Genomic DNA, 19,455 nt, shown 5'->3' with positions numbered 1-19,455 from the left:
ATAGAGAGAGAGACTGCTGTATCAAAACCTCATGGTAACTGCAAACAAAAAATCCACAATAGATATACCCACAAAAAAGAAAAAGGAATCAAAACACAACACTAAAGATGGTTATCAAGGCACAAGAGAAGAGAACAAAAGAGGAAGGGAAGGAAAAAGACCTACAAAAGCAAACTTAAAACAATTAACAAAATGGCAATAACATACATATTGGTAATATATTGCTAATTACCTTAAACGTAAATGGATTAAATGCTCCACCCAAAAGACACATATTGGCTGAATGGATACAAAAACAAGACCTGAATATATGCTGTCTGCAAGAGAGCCACTTCAGATCTAGACTGTGATGGGATGGAAAAAGATACTCCATGCAAATGGAAATCAAAAGAAAGCTAGAGTAGCAGTATCAGACAAAATAGCATATCATACAAAATAGATTTTAAAACAGTGTTACAAGAGAGAAAGAAGGACATGCATAATGATTAAGGGTTCAATCCAAGAAGAAGATATAACAATTACAAATATATATACACCCAACATAGGAGCACCTCAATATAAAATGTAAATGCTAACAGCCATAAAGGGAGAAATCGACAGTAACACAATAATAATGCGGGACTTTAACAATCTACTTTCTTCAATGAACAGATCATCCAAACAGAAAATTAATAAGGAAACAAAGGCCTTAAATGACACATTAGAATAGATGAAGCTATATTTATAGAGCATTCAATCCAAAAGCAGCAGAATACACTTTCTTCTCAAATGCACAGAGAACATTCCAGGATAGATCACATCTTGGGTCACAAATCAAGCCTCAGTAAATTCAAGAGAACTGAAATCCTATCAAGCATCTTTTCTGATCACAACACTATCAGATTAGAAATCAACAAGAAAAAAACTGTATGCTGTGTGTGCCGGATGTACCAAGTCGATTCAGTTGTGTCTGACTCTTTAAAACCCTGTGGACTGTAGCACATCACGCTCCTCTGTCCACGGGATTCTCCAGGTAAGAATACTGGAATGGGTGTGCTCCTCCAGGGGATCCTCCCAACCAAGGGATCAAACCTGCATTTCTTATGTCTCCCGAATTGGCTAACAGGTTCTTAACCACTAGCACCACCTGGGAAGCAGCCAACAATAGCTACTAAACAACTAGTGGGTCACTGAAGAAATCAAAGAGCAAATAAAAAATACCTAGAGAAGAGTGGAAAGAAAAACACAACTATCCAAAACCTATGAGACACAGCAAAAGCAGTTCTAACAGGGAAGTTTACAGCAACCCAAGTGCTAACAAGATCGCGAGCATGTAAGTCACTTCAGTCGAGTCCTACTCTGTGCAACCCCACGGACTGTAACCTGGCAGGCTCTTCTGTCCAAATACTGGAGTGGGTTGCCATTTCCTTCTCCTGGGGATCTTCCCGACCCAGGGATCAAACCCTGTCTCTTAAAACTCCTGCATTGGCAGGCAGGTTCTTTACCACTAGCGCCACCTGGGAAGCCCAACAAGGATGCAGAACAACTGAAATTCTCAGACACTGCTGGGATAAATGCACAGTGGTACTGGTACTGTGGAAAACAGTTGAGCAGTTTCTTAGTGGTAAAGAATCTGCCTGCCAGTGCAACAGACACAGGAAACATGGGTTCAATCCCTGGGTTGGGAAAATTCCCTGGAATAGGAAATGGCAACAAGCCCCAGTATCTGTTCCTGAAAAATTCCACGAATGGTGGAGCCTGGAGGGCTACAAACCATGGAGCCACAAAGAGTCAGACGTGACTAAGTGACTGAGCACACACATACACACACACACACACACACACACTTTAGAAAATAGTTGAGCAGTTTCTTCAGAAAGTAAACATATGTTTACAGTAAGATCCAGCATTCCCACTCCTATGTATTAACCTGAGAGACATGAAAAACCTGCATGCAAATATTTACAACAACCTTTATTCATATTCACCAAAAATTGGCAAATATCCCTCAACAGGGGAGGGGTAAACAAAATGTGGTATATACATCCCATACAATGAAATGCTACACAGAAATTAAAAAAACAAAAGCAAATCACTGATAAATGCAAAATAAACAAATGTCAAGTGCATTATGCTAAATTTATGAAAGTGCAAGTCACTCAGGCATGTCTGACTCTTGGCGACCCCATGGACTATACAGTCCATGAAATTCTCCAGGCCAGAATATTGGAGTGGGCAGCCTTTCCCTTCTCCAGGGGATCTTCCCAACCCAGGGCCTGAACCCAGGTCTCCCCCATTGCAGGCAGATTCTTTACCAGCTGAGCCACAAGGGAAGCCCAAATTAAGGAAGCCAGACTCAAAATCTACATACTGTATAATTCCATTTATGAAGGCAAACTAGAGGGACAATAAATAGATCAGCGGTTGCCAGCAGCTGGAGCACTGTTTGGGTGGGAGAGGACCTTAAGAGACAGCATGAGGGAGTTTTTGTAGTGATGTAACTTTTTTAATCCTTGAGATGGTAATTACATGCATTTATCAAAACTCATAAAACTATACACCAAAAGGGATGAATTTTGCTGAAACAGAAAGGCAGTTCATAAAAGAAAAATATGTCATATGGAAGAAACTTTAGAATAACCCATTCAACTGATAAGAGGGAAAACTCAGGAAGGAGAAGTGATTAACAGTTTTATCTAAGGTAGTAAGAATAGTGAAGTGAGAACCAAACTCTCCTGCCCTGTCTAGGATCCTTTCTACTACAGCAATATTTTCCAATGCTGTTTTACCTTGATCCTTAGTAAGAAATACATCATTACATTATTTGTAAGAAATACAAATTTGGCAGCTTAAACCAATACTTATTATCTCATAGTTCTGCAGTTTAGAAGTCCAGCACACCGTGACCAGATTATCTGTTTAGGGTCTCACCAGGCCAAAGTGAAGGTGTCAGCTGGCCTGGGCTTTATCTGGAGGCTCTAAGGGACTATCCACTTCCAAGACCAGTCCAGTTACTGGCAGAATTCAGTTCATCACAGTTGTGGGACTGAGGTCATGTCCCTGCTGTCAGCCAGAGGTTGTTCTGGGCTTCTGAAGGCTGCCGCATTCCTTGGCTCATGACACTTTCCACCTTCAAAGCCAGCAGCAGCAGACCGTGTACTTTTAATGCTTTCACTGTTTCTGACATCCTCTCTTGCCACATCTCTAACTTCTACCCTCAGCCAGGACAAAACTCTGTTTTTAAAAGTTTGTGACTACTTTTGGCTGGCCAGATAATTCAGGATAATCTACTTTAGTCTGCCGATTAGTAACCTTAATTATAACTGCGAAATCCTTCTTGCCATGTAACACGTTCACAAGCATGTCACCAGGGGCAAAGGGCACAGGGGCCAAAACTGTGCCCACCACATAGATTTTACACAATGACCTAGTATACACACGTATAAAGGAAACAAAAATACTAACCTTTCACTCAGGTGAACACTGGTGCTTTTAATAACAATGGCAACATACTACATTGATGTCATGTCCTGTTAATGGGCTGCAACCTCTGTTTATCTTGAAAAAATTTAGCCTGCATTCCCTTTTTCTTCTCCATAATTTATTGTGAGATGAATGTTAAATAAACTTTTATCACTTGCTTTAATGCACGTCTTCTTGAACAACTCTTCATTTTTCCTTGGAAGAGATTATAAGCCACACCTTTGAGGTAATGAAGAGTTTTTAAGCACCACTGCTAAGGACTTGAACATTCATCTGCAGGTACTTATCTGCTTGTTACATGCACAGCAGGGGTCCTGGTGGTTTCACAGCCATCCTCTATGACAAGTTTTTGGAAAACATTTATCACAATGATCTTCAACTCATAGGCTCTGCTGCACAGAATGCAATTGAGAAGGCATGGAGGAGAGCTGGAGGTGGCGTCTACCGGGTGAGGGAGGGGAAGGTGGCCTCCTGGGATGACTTGGAGCTGGGTTGTGCCTGGCAATAGACGAAGGCCCCTGGGATGGGGGTCCCTGGGGAGGGATCCACAGAGCGGAGGGGCTTGAGGCCGACCTATAGACTGGCACGGAGTCGGGGTCCCAGGAGAAATAAGAAAATGATCTAACTCCGCAGGGACTTCCCCCTTGAACAGCTGAGCCCTGCATTCCCTTTTAAATTCCTATCTGCAGTAATAACAGAGAAGGCAATGGCAACCCACTCCAGTATTCTTGCCTGGAGAATCCCAGGGACGGCAGAGCCTGGTGGGCTACCGTCTAGGGGTTCGCACAGAGTTAGACACGACTGAAGCGACTTAGCAGCAGCAGCAGCTGCAGTAATAAAATAGGAGGCTCATGTAAGGGCCTCAGGGGCCTGTGCAACCCCTGAAATTATATGCAAAGCTCTGGAACTAATCATAACAAAAACAGACAAACCCCTGATGGGATACCTCCCCAGTGCTACAGAAAGCTATCACAGTCATGAAGAGACAACAGACTGAGAAACTGTCATAGACCAGGAGACTGGGGAGAAGAGTAAATGCAATGTATTGGATTGGATATTAGAATAGGAAGAGGATATTAATGGATATTAATATTAATTAAAGAAACCCAAAAAGCCTGGACTTCAGGTAATAGTGATATGTCAGTTTCTTAGTTTTGACAAGTGTACCTGGCAATGTGATGTTAGAAATGGGGAACTAGCTGAGGAGTATACAAGAGCTCTCTACTACCTAGGCAGCTTTTCTGTAACATTACAGGATTAAGCATCTGTACATTTTCTAGGGAGATTTAGACTTTGTACCTTTCATTCATGATCCAAAAATACTTAAGCTCCACTGTTCAAAGCTTCCTGCTGCTTTTCTTAACCGCTACTCTCTAAGTACTCTGCCTCCTTCCTCCTATGACACCCACACCTTCCATCAAAACACAAAATTTAGCCAGGGCCTGGGGAAGGAAAGAATAGGGGATTATTTTTTAATAAGTTCAGTTTCAGTAAGGGAAGATAAAAATTGCTCTGGAGATGGATAATGGTGATTACAATGGGAATATACTTAATACCACAGAATTATATACTTAAAAATCACTAAAATGACACATTTTATGTTCTGTATATTTTACCACAATTTTAAAAATAAAGGAATGGGTACTGAAGCATGCTATAAGATAAAACATTACAAAGATTATCTTAAGTGAAAGAAGCCAGACATAAAATACCACCTATAATTCCCTTAACAATGTTCTAAAATTGACTATAGCAATAGGTGTATGTATCTGTGAATAAACTTGAAATCTACTTAAACGTACACTTTAAATGGGTAAATTGTATGGTGGCTGTTTAGTCGCTAAGTCATGTTCGACTCTTTTGCAACTCCATGGACTACAGCCTGCATCTGGTGGCTCAATGATAGTAAAGAATGAACCTGCCAATGCAGGAGACAAGTTCAGTCCCTGGGTCAGGAAGATCCCTTGGAGGAGGAAATGGCAACCCACTCCAATATTCTTGCCTGGGAAAGCCCATGGACAGAGGAGCCTGGTGGGCTAGAGTTGGACATGCCTTAGCAACTAAACGACAACAAAAGCTATTAAAATATTTTAACTGATTTTATATCTAGGATCACATTTATTTGACCTCTGAAGACCTTAAGTGACATCCCGTAAATTCTGGAGTCACATTTTGCTAATGTGCTAAAAAAAAAAGAAAATGAACAAATAAATGAAAGACAGGTTTATAATGGCTATCAGGGAAGATCAGAAAGATCTATGGCTAGGCATGGTGGCTCTCCAGTCATGAGGCAAGAGCACAGACAAGTTTATAAAACACACAATGCTAAAGTTGATCAGAAACCTTTATTTGGTCCTTATCCTTTATTAACCAACCTACACAAACCACTTTCTATATTTCTACCACAAGCAGCTGCATCCAGGCCAGAAATGGAAGACCCAAGTAGTGGAAGACCTTGTAGATTAAAGCTAACAGGCTTATTCAGGCTTAGGTGAACATAGAACAGAAAAAAATGTGTAAGTTCAACATTTCAAAGACTCTTCTTCAAAGCTGAGGCCTGCAGAGGGTCTAGCTGAAGGATGCAGGTACAGGCTCACAAAACTGCCCAGCTCAGCAATCAATCCAAAGTACCTAAAAACACAAAGAGCAATGTTTAAAGCAAGGTGCTTCAAGAACTGGATGAATGTAGCAAAATGGGCAAAGTGAAAGATGATTTGGTACTAGCAGTTCTTCTAAGACAAAAATATTAATTTTGAGAAATACCCATCCAAAAAATCCTTGGGGAAAAAACATGTCATTATGAGGGTGGGCAGCTGAGTCTAGACAATTCAAATCAGTGGTGGGAAAAGGGCTAAGAAAAGTTGTGTTACTTAATGAGCATCTGTGGAGACTACACAAGGGGTGAGTGATACAAAATAAGTAAGTTCTCTAAGTAGAGTTTATAATCTTTTGAAAAAGATGATAAACAAAATCAGCAGGCTCTCTTCTAAAGAACTAAATGAATTATCTGGGGAACTAGTGTAGCTTCTGAAAATTCTAGCTTCCCACAGTCAAGTTTTCTGCAATTCTGGCCTCTGGAGGCCCCCAACATAACATCTGGTTCCACCTCTACCCACACTAATATAAAATTGCAAGGCAAAAACCACCCTCCATACAGATACATACACAAGTTCCAAAGAGCCTTCTTATTCCCACATTCTAAAATAGAATAAAAATTACAAGGCATTTGAAGAACGCCTATCTAGTAAAAGGAAAGTAAAAAGAATAACTCGGGGAAAGAACACGTAAGGACAACAAAACAAAGAAGGAATACCTCAAATTTTTTAATAGCCTCTGCTTTTGATAATGGGAAGTTCCTGCTGAGATCAAACTGATACAGCTGATTTAAAATATTTTTAAAAAGAAAATCCTTCAGGCATTAAACAGGCCTCATGAAAAGGCAAATCCAAAACCTAGAGAAGGCAAGAACACAAAGAAAACCTAGCCTCCAAAACTGCTTTTACCTCAGGAGAATCTGCCAATCCAAAAGAGAGCTGAGAAATTGTGTTGTGATCTGACCAAGGAGATAAAGAGTCAAATATGAGAATGTGCCCAAGTGGAAAGGTTGATATCCTTTCCAAGTGGAAAGGATAAAGGTTGCCCCCTCTTTAAATCCCCTTTAAAAGCTGGATTCCCAAAAGGCTGCACCCTCAGAATAAGGCTGAACTAGAATTAAATCAGTCCCCTCACAGACCTGACATCACAGATTATATCAACAGAGTAATCAAGAAATCCTCAAGTCTTGGATTCAAGAAAAAGGTCCTGCACCAATACCTGCCTCTAGGTGCCTTGCAGAAGCAAATAAAAATCTTTGGAGAAAGGTCTCATTATAAAGGCCTCAAGTGATTATCCAACAAATAACTTTTTCAAATACTATGACCAAATACACCAAGATAACTAGGCATATAGGGAAAAAAAGACCATGATACAGTACCAACAGAAACAATAAAAACAGAAAAGTAAGTAAATCAGCCTTAAAAGGCTTTGAATATTAGATTGGACACAGACGATAAACAAGTGCACATACTATGGGTAAGGAAATGAAAGACAAGCTTCAAAACATCTGTAGCAAATACAAATAAAAAATGACAAAAGAGATTTGAAAAGTAATGAAATGAAATTCACAAAAACTAAAAACTACAAAAACAAGAACTGAAACTAATAACTCAAGAGAAAAAGTTTAAAGGAGACAAGACCACAGAAGAGAGAATTATAAACTGTAAAGTCAGGAAAATTACACAGAATACATCATGGAAAGGCAAAATTATGGTTAACTTTTAGCATATGCTTAATGCAAATCCCAGAGAGAAAGCAGAAAGAACAAGAGAAAGGAGAGAGGAAGAGCCTTCTCCAGGAGAGATGAAAGACCTCAATCCATAGATTTAAAAAGCCTAAGCAAACTTAGGAAATTATTCCTGGATACATCAGAGTGAAACTACAGAAAAATCAAAGACAGAGAAAATCTTCAAAACCAGAAAAAGGGAGGGGGGGGGGGTAATTAGCTTCAAAAGAAATAATACAAGCCCCAAAATGGAAGAATGATCACTTCAACATGCTAAAACAAAGTTCCACCTAAAATTCTATATTCAGCAAAATATCTTTCAATAAAGGAAGTAAATCAGTGAGCCAGAGCAGGTAGGAAAAAAAAAAACTTTTAAAAAGGTGCTTTTAGACCCCCCAAAATACAAAAACGAAAAAGAGTTTGCTACCACCAGACCCTTTATGATTTATTTTGGAAAGAAAATGATCACAAATGGAGGAGCAGAAATTTAACAGGAAAAACGAGCAAAGACAGTATAAATATATGGGTAAATTCATGCATGATTGCCTATATAACATAGCAATAATGCCTTATGTGATGTGACAAAGACAAAATAGGTGACAATAACAGCATGAGTGTGGGATGTGGGACTTGTACATTGAGCTAATGGATTCTAAGACCCTATTTTTTGAGGATAAAGGGAAAAGTATTAACATTAGGCTCTGATAAATTAAGGATGCATGTAGTAACTGGTAGAATAACAAAAAAGAGATTGTAACTCCCAAAATGATAGGGAGAATGCTGAATAAATTATACTTAAAAGGCAAAAAATAGAAAAAACATAAAATAAGGAAAGCACAAAATAAGATGGTATTTAATCCATATATATCATTAATTACATTAAATTAAATGCTCCACTTAAAGACAAAGACTATAAGCCCATTTTTTTTTTTAAACAATTCACATCATACACACCAAAAATATATCTGCATGTAGAGAAATTCTCCCTGAAAACTAACTGGAGATTGGCAGAAAAACTCCTGTACAACCAAAGCTGTGAGAAAGATCCCCACAGAGTTAGGAAGGGAAGGGAAGGGAAGAGGTCAGGTCAGGTCAGGACCTGTACTCCAGGAGTAGATACAGATGATAAGGCAGATCACACGGTTTGGAGCTTCTCCCTGGGTACTGAGCAGTTTGAATCACAACAAGGGCACCCCAGCTCTGGGGCCTAACTCAGGGAGGATGAGTCCTTCTTAGCTGGTTTGAAATCCAGGGAGACTGACAGTGTGGTTGTAAAAAAAACCTAGACTCCACTCAGGACGAATGTACACACACATGTGCTTACTCCCAAAACAAGGCAGAAGCAGCAGACTGAAGCCATGACTACCCAGTGCGTGCCCCAGCCCACGTCAAGCGCCTCCTCCAGCCCCACTTGCTCCACAGTGCAGTTCCACGCTAGGGCAAAGGCTGCCACAGCTGAGGACAACTCACAGCCGTGGGGGACAGAGCCAGCTTGGATCTGGCAGGGCATCTGAACAGAACAAGGGAGCCCACTACTGGTGGTCACAGGGTGCCCAATCAGGAGTGATCTGGAGTTCTGACCGGTGCTGGGGCCACCCCTGCACGCACCCCAGTCCGTGTCAAGCCCCCACTCTGGTCCTCTTGCCCCACAGGACAGCTCTCCACTAGGGCAAAGGCTGCCATTGCTGAGGAATGTGCACAAGTGTGGAGGCCAGGGCAGGCTCAAGCCTAGCACAGCATCCAAACAAGGAAACACCACCCATTTCCAGGGTTCCCAGCAGCTGGAGCTCACAAGCAGCCTATAGCTCCAACTGATGCCAGGACCATCCAAGCACAGCCCCCAGCCTCCACAGGTGCCCAATTTAGCCCTTCTGGTTCCAGCACTGCACTCCTTTGGAGCAACAGTGCTGATGCCTGGAGGAAGAAAGAACACGCACTCAACATGAACAGAGCCAGGCTGGACCTTCCTCTAAGGGCTTCTGCTCCAGCAATTTGGGACCTGACATCACTCATGATAGGGTAGTGTTGGCAACTGATGAGTGAAGAAGACCCAGGTCACACCTCCCTTTGGGTCTGGCCCCTCCATGTCCAGCCCGACCTTCTACTAAAGTGATAGCTGCCAGCACACTGAGGTAAGGTGTGACTTGTGTTCACTTAAAATCCAACTCTCCCATCAAAGTCACTGAGCACACACAGACCTTAGAGATGCTCCCAAATAAGCACTCCCCTTCAACACCAGGATGGGTGACTGTTTCATCTAATTTCACAGAGACATAGAAATCTTAAGCAAAATGAATTTCTTTAAAATGAAAGAACAAGGGAAAAAACCCTGAAAGAACAACTAATGAAACAAAAATAAATAATTTACCAGATAAAGAGTTCAAAGTATTAGTAATAAGAATGCTAACTGAACTAGGGAAAAGAATAAATGAATAGTGAAAATTTTAACAAGGATACATTTCTACTAACAGACAACATTCCAAGACTGAATGAGGAAGAAAAGATAATCTGAATAGCTGGACCACCAGAAGTAAAACTGAACCAGTAGTCAAAAAATATGCAGCAAAGAAAAGTCCAGGACCAGACAGCTTCAGAGAAATTCTACCAAACATACAAGCAAGAGCTAATACCTATCCTTCTCAAACTATTCCAAGAAACTGGAGAAGGAAACACTCCCAAATTCATTCTACAGTAAGACCATCATTATTACCCTGATATCAAAATGAGACACACTAAAAAAAAAAAATTACAGCCCAATACCACTGATGAATATCAACACAAACATTCTCAAAAAATATCAACCAAATCCAACAATATATTAAAAAGAATCATATGCCACAATCAAGTGGACTCTATTCCAGGGATACAAGGATAGTTCAATATTCACATTAACAAAAGAAAAGATTAAAAACCACAAGATCATTTTAATAGATGCAAGAAAAGCACTTAACAAAATCCAACACTCTTTCATGATAAAAAGTCCCACCAATGTTGTTCCTACCAAACTTGCAAAAATAAAACTCTGATAATACCAAGTATTGGTGAGAATGAGGAGCAGTGGGAACTGTCATACACTCCTGGTAGAAATGTGAATCAGGTATACAGGACGTGTGACAGAATCCACAAAAGCAAAAGATACATATTCTAAGCTACATTCTCTCATAAGGGAAGGGTCTTAGAAAATACATACACAAACACACATAAACATATTTGCATGAAATACCCAGAAGATTACAAAAGAGATGAAAAACAGTTGCCTGAAAGGAGGGGTCCTATGTAAGAGATTAAAGGACAGAGAGGTTAGAGGAAGACTGTTCATAATACTATTTTTCAACTTCTAAACTCAACCTATTAAGCATGGAAGATTTAATTATGATAAGGAGGTATGTTTTCAGCCTTGACACAAAGTCAGAGCTAGAAGTAAGCTAATAATGGGGAAGGAAGGAATAAGTGCACTAATAGTCCTACCTTACAAAGTGAGTTGTCAACAAAAAATACATATTTTAGTATGCTACATAAATTATAAAGGTAACAGAGGAACTAAAAATAATGATAAAACTACCAAAAACAAAAAAGAGGGAAAGGATTGATGGGGTAGTATAGGTTAACCAAAACTTCATTTATCATCGCTGGAAGTCAAAAGACAACACCTAGAGTTGATAAACCAACAACAAAGCATACTATTCAAAAATATAAGAAACCATCTGAAAAGCTAAAAACAAATAATGACAAGATGAGGGGCAGCAGCTGCATTGCATTGTAAGTCACAAGGTAACTATCTGACTTTTAATCATGGATATATACTGACTCGATTAAAAAAAATAATTCCACTTAGAACATACACATCTAAGGACATAAACTTTCTAAAGTTTATGTTAAACTGTTCTAAAGAACATTTACTTTACCAAGTACAAAATAATATAATACTGACTAAATCCTAGGGGGCTAAAATGACCAGCCAAAAGGAATTACTGAGATTATTGAATCCAAAGACGAAAATGAACACATAAACCACTTATTAAATTGTCATTTATTAAAAATCCAAGCCAAGCATTATGCATGGTATAGGCTAAAGTGGAAAACTTCGTAAGTTCTCTACACTTCTATTCCTAGTACCCTCCAATTTATCATCCTGGCACCACAGGTTGGTACTCTTATGTCTTTAAGACAGAAACTTAAGTAAATTGCTCAACTCTTTGAAACGATGGTAATTAAAAATAAACAGAAGTGCTCACTTCAGCAGCACATTTACTAAAATTTAACAATACAGGGAAGATGAGCATGGCCTCTGAGCAAGGACAACACACAAATTCATGAAGCATTCCATATTTAAAAATAAACAGCTAGTTAGGCTCCAAACATTTCTGATTGAGGAACTGACAGGATGTCAATCACAAGCAGGTGCCCACCTCAGGTAGACAGCCAACAACTTATTTTTAAGATAGGTGAGTATGCAGAAAAGAGGCTTAAAAAAAGATCTACAAATTAAAGAGAATACTCAATAATCTAGGCTTAAAGCTAGCCATAGGAATGTATCTTAAAAGACATTTAAAGTAATATATCCATACAGTCAAAGCTACAGTTTTTCCAGTAGTCATGTACAGATGTGAGAGTTGGGCCATAAAGAATGCTGAGTACCAATGAATTGATGCCTTCAAATTGCGGTGCTGGAGAACACTCTTGAGAGTCCCTCGGACAGCAAGGAAATCAAACCAGTCAATCTTAAAGAAAATCAACCCTGAATACTCATTGGAAGCACTAGTGCTGAAGCTCCAATACTCCGGCCATCTGAAATGAAGAGCCAACTCACTGGAAAAGATCCTGAGGCTGGAAAGATTGAAGGCAACAGGAGAAGGGGGCGAAAGAGGATGAGATGGTTAGATAGCATCACCAACTCAATGGACATGAATTTGAGCAACTCTAGAAGCGGAGGACAGAGGAGCCTGACATGCGATAGTACATGGGGTCGCAAAGAGTTAGACATGACTCAGTGACTGAGTGACAACAACCGAAAGGGCCAGAGATTACAGGGCTGATTACAGTTGCAGAACAGAGTGTAAAAAAAAAAAAAAAACTGAAATAATTCAAAAAAAGATATCTGAAAGTGATCAAGGCTTCAGGGAGGTAGGGAGAACATCCTGGTATGGTGAAGGTGGGAATGGACTGAAGGTACAGCTTTCACAGAGCTCTTCAGTCAGATTCCATGTAGGAAACAGTAGGCCGATCAGATTGAGGAATTCAGTAGGAGTGAGAGCTCTGAGAAAAGCTAGCTAAAATGAGGAACTGCAAATATTTTCTATCTCTATGATGAGATTTAGTCAGAAAACAGGAGTTAACCTGAAATTCCTAAGGAAAAAGTAACACAGGCCAGAAGAGTATCTCACAGCAACAAAATAATTACTTTACACAGACTGCTGAAGAAGAAACAAGAAGAAGAAACAACCCTTTAAATGTTGACAATCATTTCTGATCTCCAGCATTATGATGAGGGCTAAGACTTATATCTAAGGAGGGCAATCAAAGTAAGAATCAAATTTCTGAATCTACCTAACTCCACTGGGTTCTTCACAGTCCCTCCCATTTTCTATGGTTAAGCAGTTTTCAGCAGGAAGTTCTAATTATTCAAGGGAATTTGAATTAGAATTTGTTTTTCCTATCTTAAATAGGAAACAGGGAGAAAAATTATTCCTACATGAAGAAAAGAAGAACCAGGCCATTCGTTTTATAAGGTTTTGAACTCAGATCATTAGCACAGGAAAGACAGATGGAAAAGATTACCTACTAATAGAGAACTCACCTTCCAGAAAAGCAAATTCATCCACAGCTTCTATTGCATTATCTGAAACACAAGGTAAAGGGACATCTGAATAACTTTGGTCACTTGGGCATCAATCTCTTACAAAAGCACAACCCACACAATGACCAGCATGAGGCTTTATGCAGTGAGGGAATTTAAAAAATTTGCCCCTTGCTCTCTTGAAATCCAAATCTACTCCACCACCAAATCCTACACATCAGCTATCTCTTTACAAGAGTAAGAAAAGGGACTTCCCTGGCCATCCAGTGGTTAATTAAGACTCTGGGCCCCAATGCAAGGGGCAAGGGTTCGATCCCCAGTCAGGGAACTAAAATTTAAAAAAAAAAACAACAAAAAAAGAGTAAGAAAATAAGAAAAGCATGGGTAAATACTGTTCACAAAGGGAAACGTCTTTGCTCTGAAAGTTATCAGAGAAGAGTTTGGCAACATAGCAGGGCAAGTGAGATTAAGGTATATGAGTTTACACAAGTTCTAGTGTTACTAGCTACAAGGCAGAGTAAAAAATCAAACAATTACGTGAAAAAAAAGTCATGCCTGGTACAACGTGGCAGAAGGTATAAAGTGATCTATATAAGTCAGGTTTGGCAACACCTAGACTCCTTTGGTTCTCTGTCCCAGCACCTCTCCAGCCACCCAAAGCATACAGATTAAAAAAGCAGGGTTTTCTGGCACTGTGGCAGCCCGACAGAAAACATCAGAGGAAGAGACTTGGGGCACCTCTCACCCTGTAGTGATGCCATCTCAACTGGCATAAGGGAAAGCCTTGACGGGCCCAGCCCAGCCCAGCCCAGCCCTCCCTTGTCTGCCTCCAGATTCAAGATACCGCAGTGACACTCTACCCAAATCTCTCCTCTGAAGAGTTTTCCGCTTCCCTTGTTGAGCACAACAGTAGGCATCTTTTGCAATGGTTTCCACAAACAGTTCCTGTGAAGAAAATAAGCAGGAAAAAAAAACTAAAAAAGTTATAATAAACAAACGAAAATTTGAAAACAAAAAACAAAGAGAACTGTATGCACAAGTTCCAGTACAATTCTTGTGCGTGTTTCTTTGTGGGGGGTGGGGGGTGTGAAAGGGAGGTTCTCGGGGAAGCTTAAGGTTTTCCCGCACTTCAAGAAGGTCTACTCCCCTTCCCCCTCCCGCAACTGCTCAAGATGTATCCGCCCCTCCCTCACTTGTACATCCACCCCACTCACTCACTTGAGACTCCTACAAGTTCTGTCAGACTAGAGGCGCAAGTCATAAAGTCGCCAGGCCCTCATGAAGAGGTAGGTGTGTTAGCAAACCAGTACAACTACTGTATCTCTATGTCTTCCCTTCCTAGACTCACCATCTCAGAATCCGCCCTAGCACCTTTCTCGCCTCCCTGCCCTCAGAACACCCGGCCCTACGCTCCCGCCGCTCCCCAAACCACGACCAAAGGATCGCTAAGCCCCGCCCTTCGGAAGAGCCCCGAGCCCCGCCCGTCGCCACGCACCGCGGCCCCCCATCCCCGCCCCATTGTGCCCAAGCCGCACCGCGGCGCGTGCCAGAATGAAGATGGCTTCCTGTCCCGCCAGAGTCACGTCGGGGTCCGCCTTCACCAAGGCCTTCACTCGAGCCAGAGGCAGCCTCGAGAGACGAGCTCCGGGCGCACTCGTCGGGGCTGGGGGCTGCGGAGTGGCTGCGTCCCCACCGGTACCCTCCTCCTCCCGGGAAGCCCCGCTTCCAGGAGCCACCGCCGCCATCCCGGCCCTGAGCGTCCTGCGCGCGGCCGCCAACTGTGTGCGCGCAGGCGGCGCCGGCCCCTTTCCCGCGCGCGCTGGAAGCCACGCCCTCTAGGGGGCGCGTGACTCCGCCCCTTACGCGTCTGGGCACTGCAGCGAGTTCTAGGCACCTGTCGAGGCTTACTGCACAAGTCTCACGTTTTCTGGGGTCTGGGGATCTGTCTTACTGTGCCTTATGACTCTCACGCGCCATCTTGCCTCCTCTGAGAAACTTGATTGTAAAAGTAAATACAGCAATAATAGAAATATATGGGAGAAACTTGAACAAGTTGATATGCTACTGGAGGAGACTAAAATAGAAGCAATAAAAATGTGGGAGGGAAAAGAAAAGTGATGGACAATATTTTAACAATTCTTCCCTCTTTCTGTGATAAAACCTCATAAAGCACACAGAATTTGAACAGTGAAGTTTAAAAATTCGTAACTATAATAGGGGATTGACTATTAAGGTGCAAAGAGAACTGTAAAGAACAGAGGAATTGCATGTATGCTCCCACGCTGAGGTAGAAAACACAGGGATGAAATGAACACGAAAGAGCACCCCATCCCACCAGAGCTGCGATCAAGGTCTTGTTGCGGAGGGCGCAGCCGTGACTCCCTGAGAAGTAAAGTCGCTTAAGTGCCCCGTGGCTGGACTCATGGGAATTCACCTTCTGGGGTGCTTCGGAAACATGCCTAAGGAGAGGTGCTGCACACTGCTGGCCACTGTGCACTACAATAACCTGTTCTCAAAAAGGCATAGTGGGACCAAGAAATGCCCCCTTTTGTCCTCCAATGCACGCTACTGATATAGCATAAAATCATAATCATGTGGCTGAAAGAGAAACCTTCCGACCTAGCCAGCAAGCCATGAAGGTGGATCTGGTACTATGAAGCAATCGGTTGATAATGGCACACCAGTTCAGTCAGTTCAGTCGCTCAGTCATGGCCAAGTCTTGGTGACCCCATGCACTGCAGCATGCCAGGCCTCCCTGTCCATCACCAACTCCCAGAACTTGCTCAAACTCATATCCATCGAGTCAGTGATGCCATCCAACCATCTGATCCTCTGTCCTCCCCTTCTCCTCCTGCCTTCAGTCTTTCCCAGCATCAGGGTCTTTTCCTATGAGTCACTTCTTTGCATCAGGTGGCCAAAGTAGTGGAGCTTCATTTTCAGCATCAGTCCCTCCCATGAATATTCAGGACTGATTTTCTTTAGAATTGACTGGTTTGATCTCCTTGCTGTCCAAGGGACTCTCAAGAGTCTTCTCCAGCACCACTTCTCCAGTTTAAAAGCATCAATTCTTGGGCACTCAGTCTTCTTTATGATTCAGTTCTCACATCTGTACATGACACATCAACCCGAGTTAAATCCAGTCTTATGTCTATTGTGCACTGACACTGACGCAGCTGTATGCAGATTGAGAGAACAGCAAAACGTCAACAACGAAAAACAAACTGGTCTTCCAAGTCTTATGGTCAGTCTCAAGTGAAAATCAGAGCAGGTAGCAATCCCACCACATTCTGCTCACTTGCCTACTCACCAGATGAGTATTTGACACCTTCTTTTTACTCCTCAAACATATCACCCCTTCACAATCCCTTGGCTCTCTCTGCTGATGACCTTGGTTGCTATTTCACAGAGAAAATAGAAGCACTGAGATTGGAGCTTCTGCCCACTCTCATCTCCACACCTGCTCACCAGACAGTACCTACAGCCAGGTACTCTGCCTTCCCAGCTACTACTAGACTGAAATGTCAGTACTTCTCTCCAAGGCCATTCCCTCCACCTTTGTCCATTAGGTTTCCAACCCTTCTTGCTTTCTCAAGGAAGTCACTGTGGCATCTCTCTCTTCCTCTCAGTCTCTTTCTTTCCCTCTCCTACAGCATCTACTTTTCCTCCTTCTGCTGAACCATTCCTGTTAGTAGTGCTTGCTAAGTCGCTTCAGTCATGTTCAACTCTTTGCGACCCTATGAACTGTAGCCCACCAGACTCCTCTGTCCATGGGATTCTCCGGGCAAGAATACTGGAGTGGGTTGCCATGTCCTCCTCCAGGGGATCTTCCCAACGCAGGGATCAAACCCGTGTCTCATGTCTCCTGCATTGGCAGGCAGGTTCATTACCATTAGCACCACCTGGAAAGCCCTCCTATTAGCATACATCTCTACTAAAAAAATTGCTCTTGACCCACACACCCTTCCAACTTCTGCCTCATTTCTTTGCTCTTATTTGAAAAAAAAAAAAAAACAACCTTTTGCAAACTTATCTATATTCATTATCTCCAATTTACGTTTTTTCGCTCCCTCTTGCACTTATTCCAGTGAAGTATTTAATACCACCATCCACTGAGATTGCATTTTCAAGATCTTCAGTGACCACGGCCACCCCTGGTGTACAGAAACTTGGAAAGATATTTTTTTCAGGGCTCTTGTCTGTCTAAACAATTTGATCTTAAAATGTATGCCAAAAGCCTTGTGAAGTGCTAGTATTCTAAATCAGTGAAGATTTAGGCTCATCAATAGAGGATTTGTTTGTTGTATTAAGAAGGCACATAAAGACTCTTCATAGAGTTCAGGCACCAATTATTCCTGTTGAGGTGCAAGGAAACATCTATTTATCATGTCTAGGCTAATATTATATCTCTTGCAATGAGAAAAAGGCAGCAACACAATAGGAATAACAATTGCTGACAATGTCAGAGCTCTCTGAAACCTGTTTGTATTGAAACAATATGGCTTTGGGTTTGGGGTTTTTGCCCGCTGTTTGGGCCTCTGCAGTCCTCTAATACCGTTTATTTAATGCTGGTTGCATCATTACTCATGACGCTGCGAACATAAATTGTGGCACCTATGCATACTCTCTCAGATAGTGTCTACCAAAAAATGCAAGCCTCTCCAAGCTTTATATACATGAAAATATGAATGATAATCCAGTTTCTGATTATATTAAATTTTGTGTTTGGATTTTTATAGTATTAATGTATAACAACATATCTTCAAATCACCTTTTCTCTTGAATTCTTTAGGCTATAACCACTGCATTTTTAGAATATGATCATTTTCGTGTTGTCTACAGTCCTGCTTTCAAACACACAACCATTAAAAGGGAAGAGAGGTAAGGAGACATGAATGGAGCAAGAAAAACAGTCCCAGTAACACCAGAAATGCCCATTCCTTAGGCATAGCTGAAGACTGACCTGGGAAAGTATACTATCACCGTATCATTTGGAGGCAAGACAGGACGTTGGTTGGAAGAGCCTGCTGTCATTGCAAAGCAATAGTCTTAAAAGCCCTCAGAGGAGTTATTCACAGTCACCTCTGGAGAACTCATGTGTGATGTGAAGCCTGATGGGGGCGTGGGATGAAAGCTCCCAGTAGCAAGGGGGTATGCAGGGTAAAGGATGCCTGCCACTGTCCCATGCCTTTGAGAGCTAGAAATCATAGATGAACTATGGTTGGACACAGATGGGTAAGAGCTGAGGTGGGCACACACATGCAGCTCAGGTCACAATATTGGCATGGATCATCAGCAGCCCAGTGCCCGGTGTCTGATGAGAGTCACCCAAATCAGTATGTCTGTGCCATTCTGGTGACCCAATCTCATACAAAATCACATCAGCCAGTGGGAGCAGTCCAGTTGTCAGGCTGCCCCCCCCCCCAGACCAGGGCCCAGCCCTCAGAGGACCCTGTGGGCACAAATCTTGGGGCGCCTCAAGGCAACAGGTCAACCTTACTTGTGGAGTAGAGGTTTGGAGAGTGCCCTCAGGGGCAGAAAACAAGGATTGGGCTCACACAGGCCCCTGTCCAAAGACTGGAGCTGTCATCTGTGCCCAACCTCTGGTCTACTGTGACTAAATGAGCCCTACTGGAAAGAGGTTATCTGATGATAACCCCACTTATATTTTTCCACTTGTACTGTTGCCTAAGCTTCTCTCCAAGGATCCTTATTTTTGTTCTAGACTTGATGTTACCTGTGTTCACTTTAAGGACAAGATACAAAATTCCTCATTGCCAAGAATTAATTTTTATAGCCTTTGGAGTTACCCAATGATTCATCGGGAAGTTTGTTTTTCCAAAGATGCAATTGAGTCACAGAATTTCCAATCTAGAAG

The 19,455-nt window shown here is 41.9% G+C and overlaps 1 protein-coding gene and 1 non-coding gene across 2 annotated transcripts; one reads left to right on the top strand and one right to left on the bottom strand.

Moving 5' to 3' along the window:
* Window positions 1-5,788: 5,788 nt before the first annotated feature.
* POLE4 (DNA polymerase epsilon 4, accessory subunit) lies at window positions 5,789-15,375 on the bottom strand. The gene is made up of 4 exons (XM_061155829.1): window positions 15,116-15,375; window positions 14,441-14,525; window positions 13,581-13,622; window positions 5,789-6,093 (listed from the first exon to the last, which is right to left on the bottom strand). The coding sequence occupies exons 1-4, from the start codon at window positions 15,323-15,325 to the stop codon at window positions 6,080-6,082; spliced, it is 351 nt and encodes a 116-aa protein (XP_061011812.1). The 5' UTR covers window positions 15,326-15,375; the 3' UTR covers window positions 5,789-6,079.
* On the top strand, window positions 12,011-12,116 carry LOC133065682 (U6 spliceosomal RNA). The gene has a single exon (XR_009694950.1). It is a non-coding gene; the product is annotated as a U6 spliceosomal RNA (small nuclear RNA).
* Window positions 15,376-19,455: the final 4,080 nt, after the last annotated feature.

The sequence above is a fragment of the Dama dama genome, chromosome 11 (genome assembly GCF_033118175.1).
Source record: "Dama dama isolate Ldn47 chromosome 11, ASM3311817v1, whole genome shotgun sequence".
Taxonomy (NCBI): domain Eukaryota; kingdom Metazoa; phylum Chordata; class Mammalia; order Artiodactyla; family Cervidae; genus Dama; species Dama dama.
This window is presented reverse-complemented; position numbering and strand designations above follow the sequence as displayed.

Coding starts and splice junctions, on each gene's coding strand:
- POLE4 (XM_061155829.1), bottom strand. CDS start 15,325: ATGGCGGCGGTGGCTCCTGGAAGCGGGGCTTCCCGGGAGGAGGAGGGT. Junction 14,526..15,115: donor TCATTCTGGCACGCGCCGCG/GTGCGGCTTGGG, acceptor TTTTCTTCACAG/GAACTGTTTGTGGAAACCAT. Junction 13,623..14,440: donor TCTTCAGAGGAGAGATTTGG/GTAGAGTGTCAC, acceptor CTTGTGTTTCAG/ATAATGCAATAGAAGCTGTG.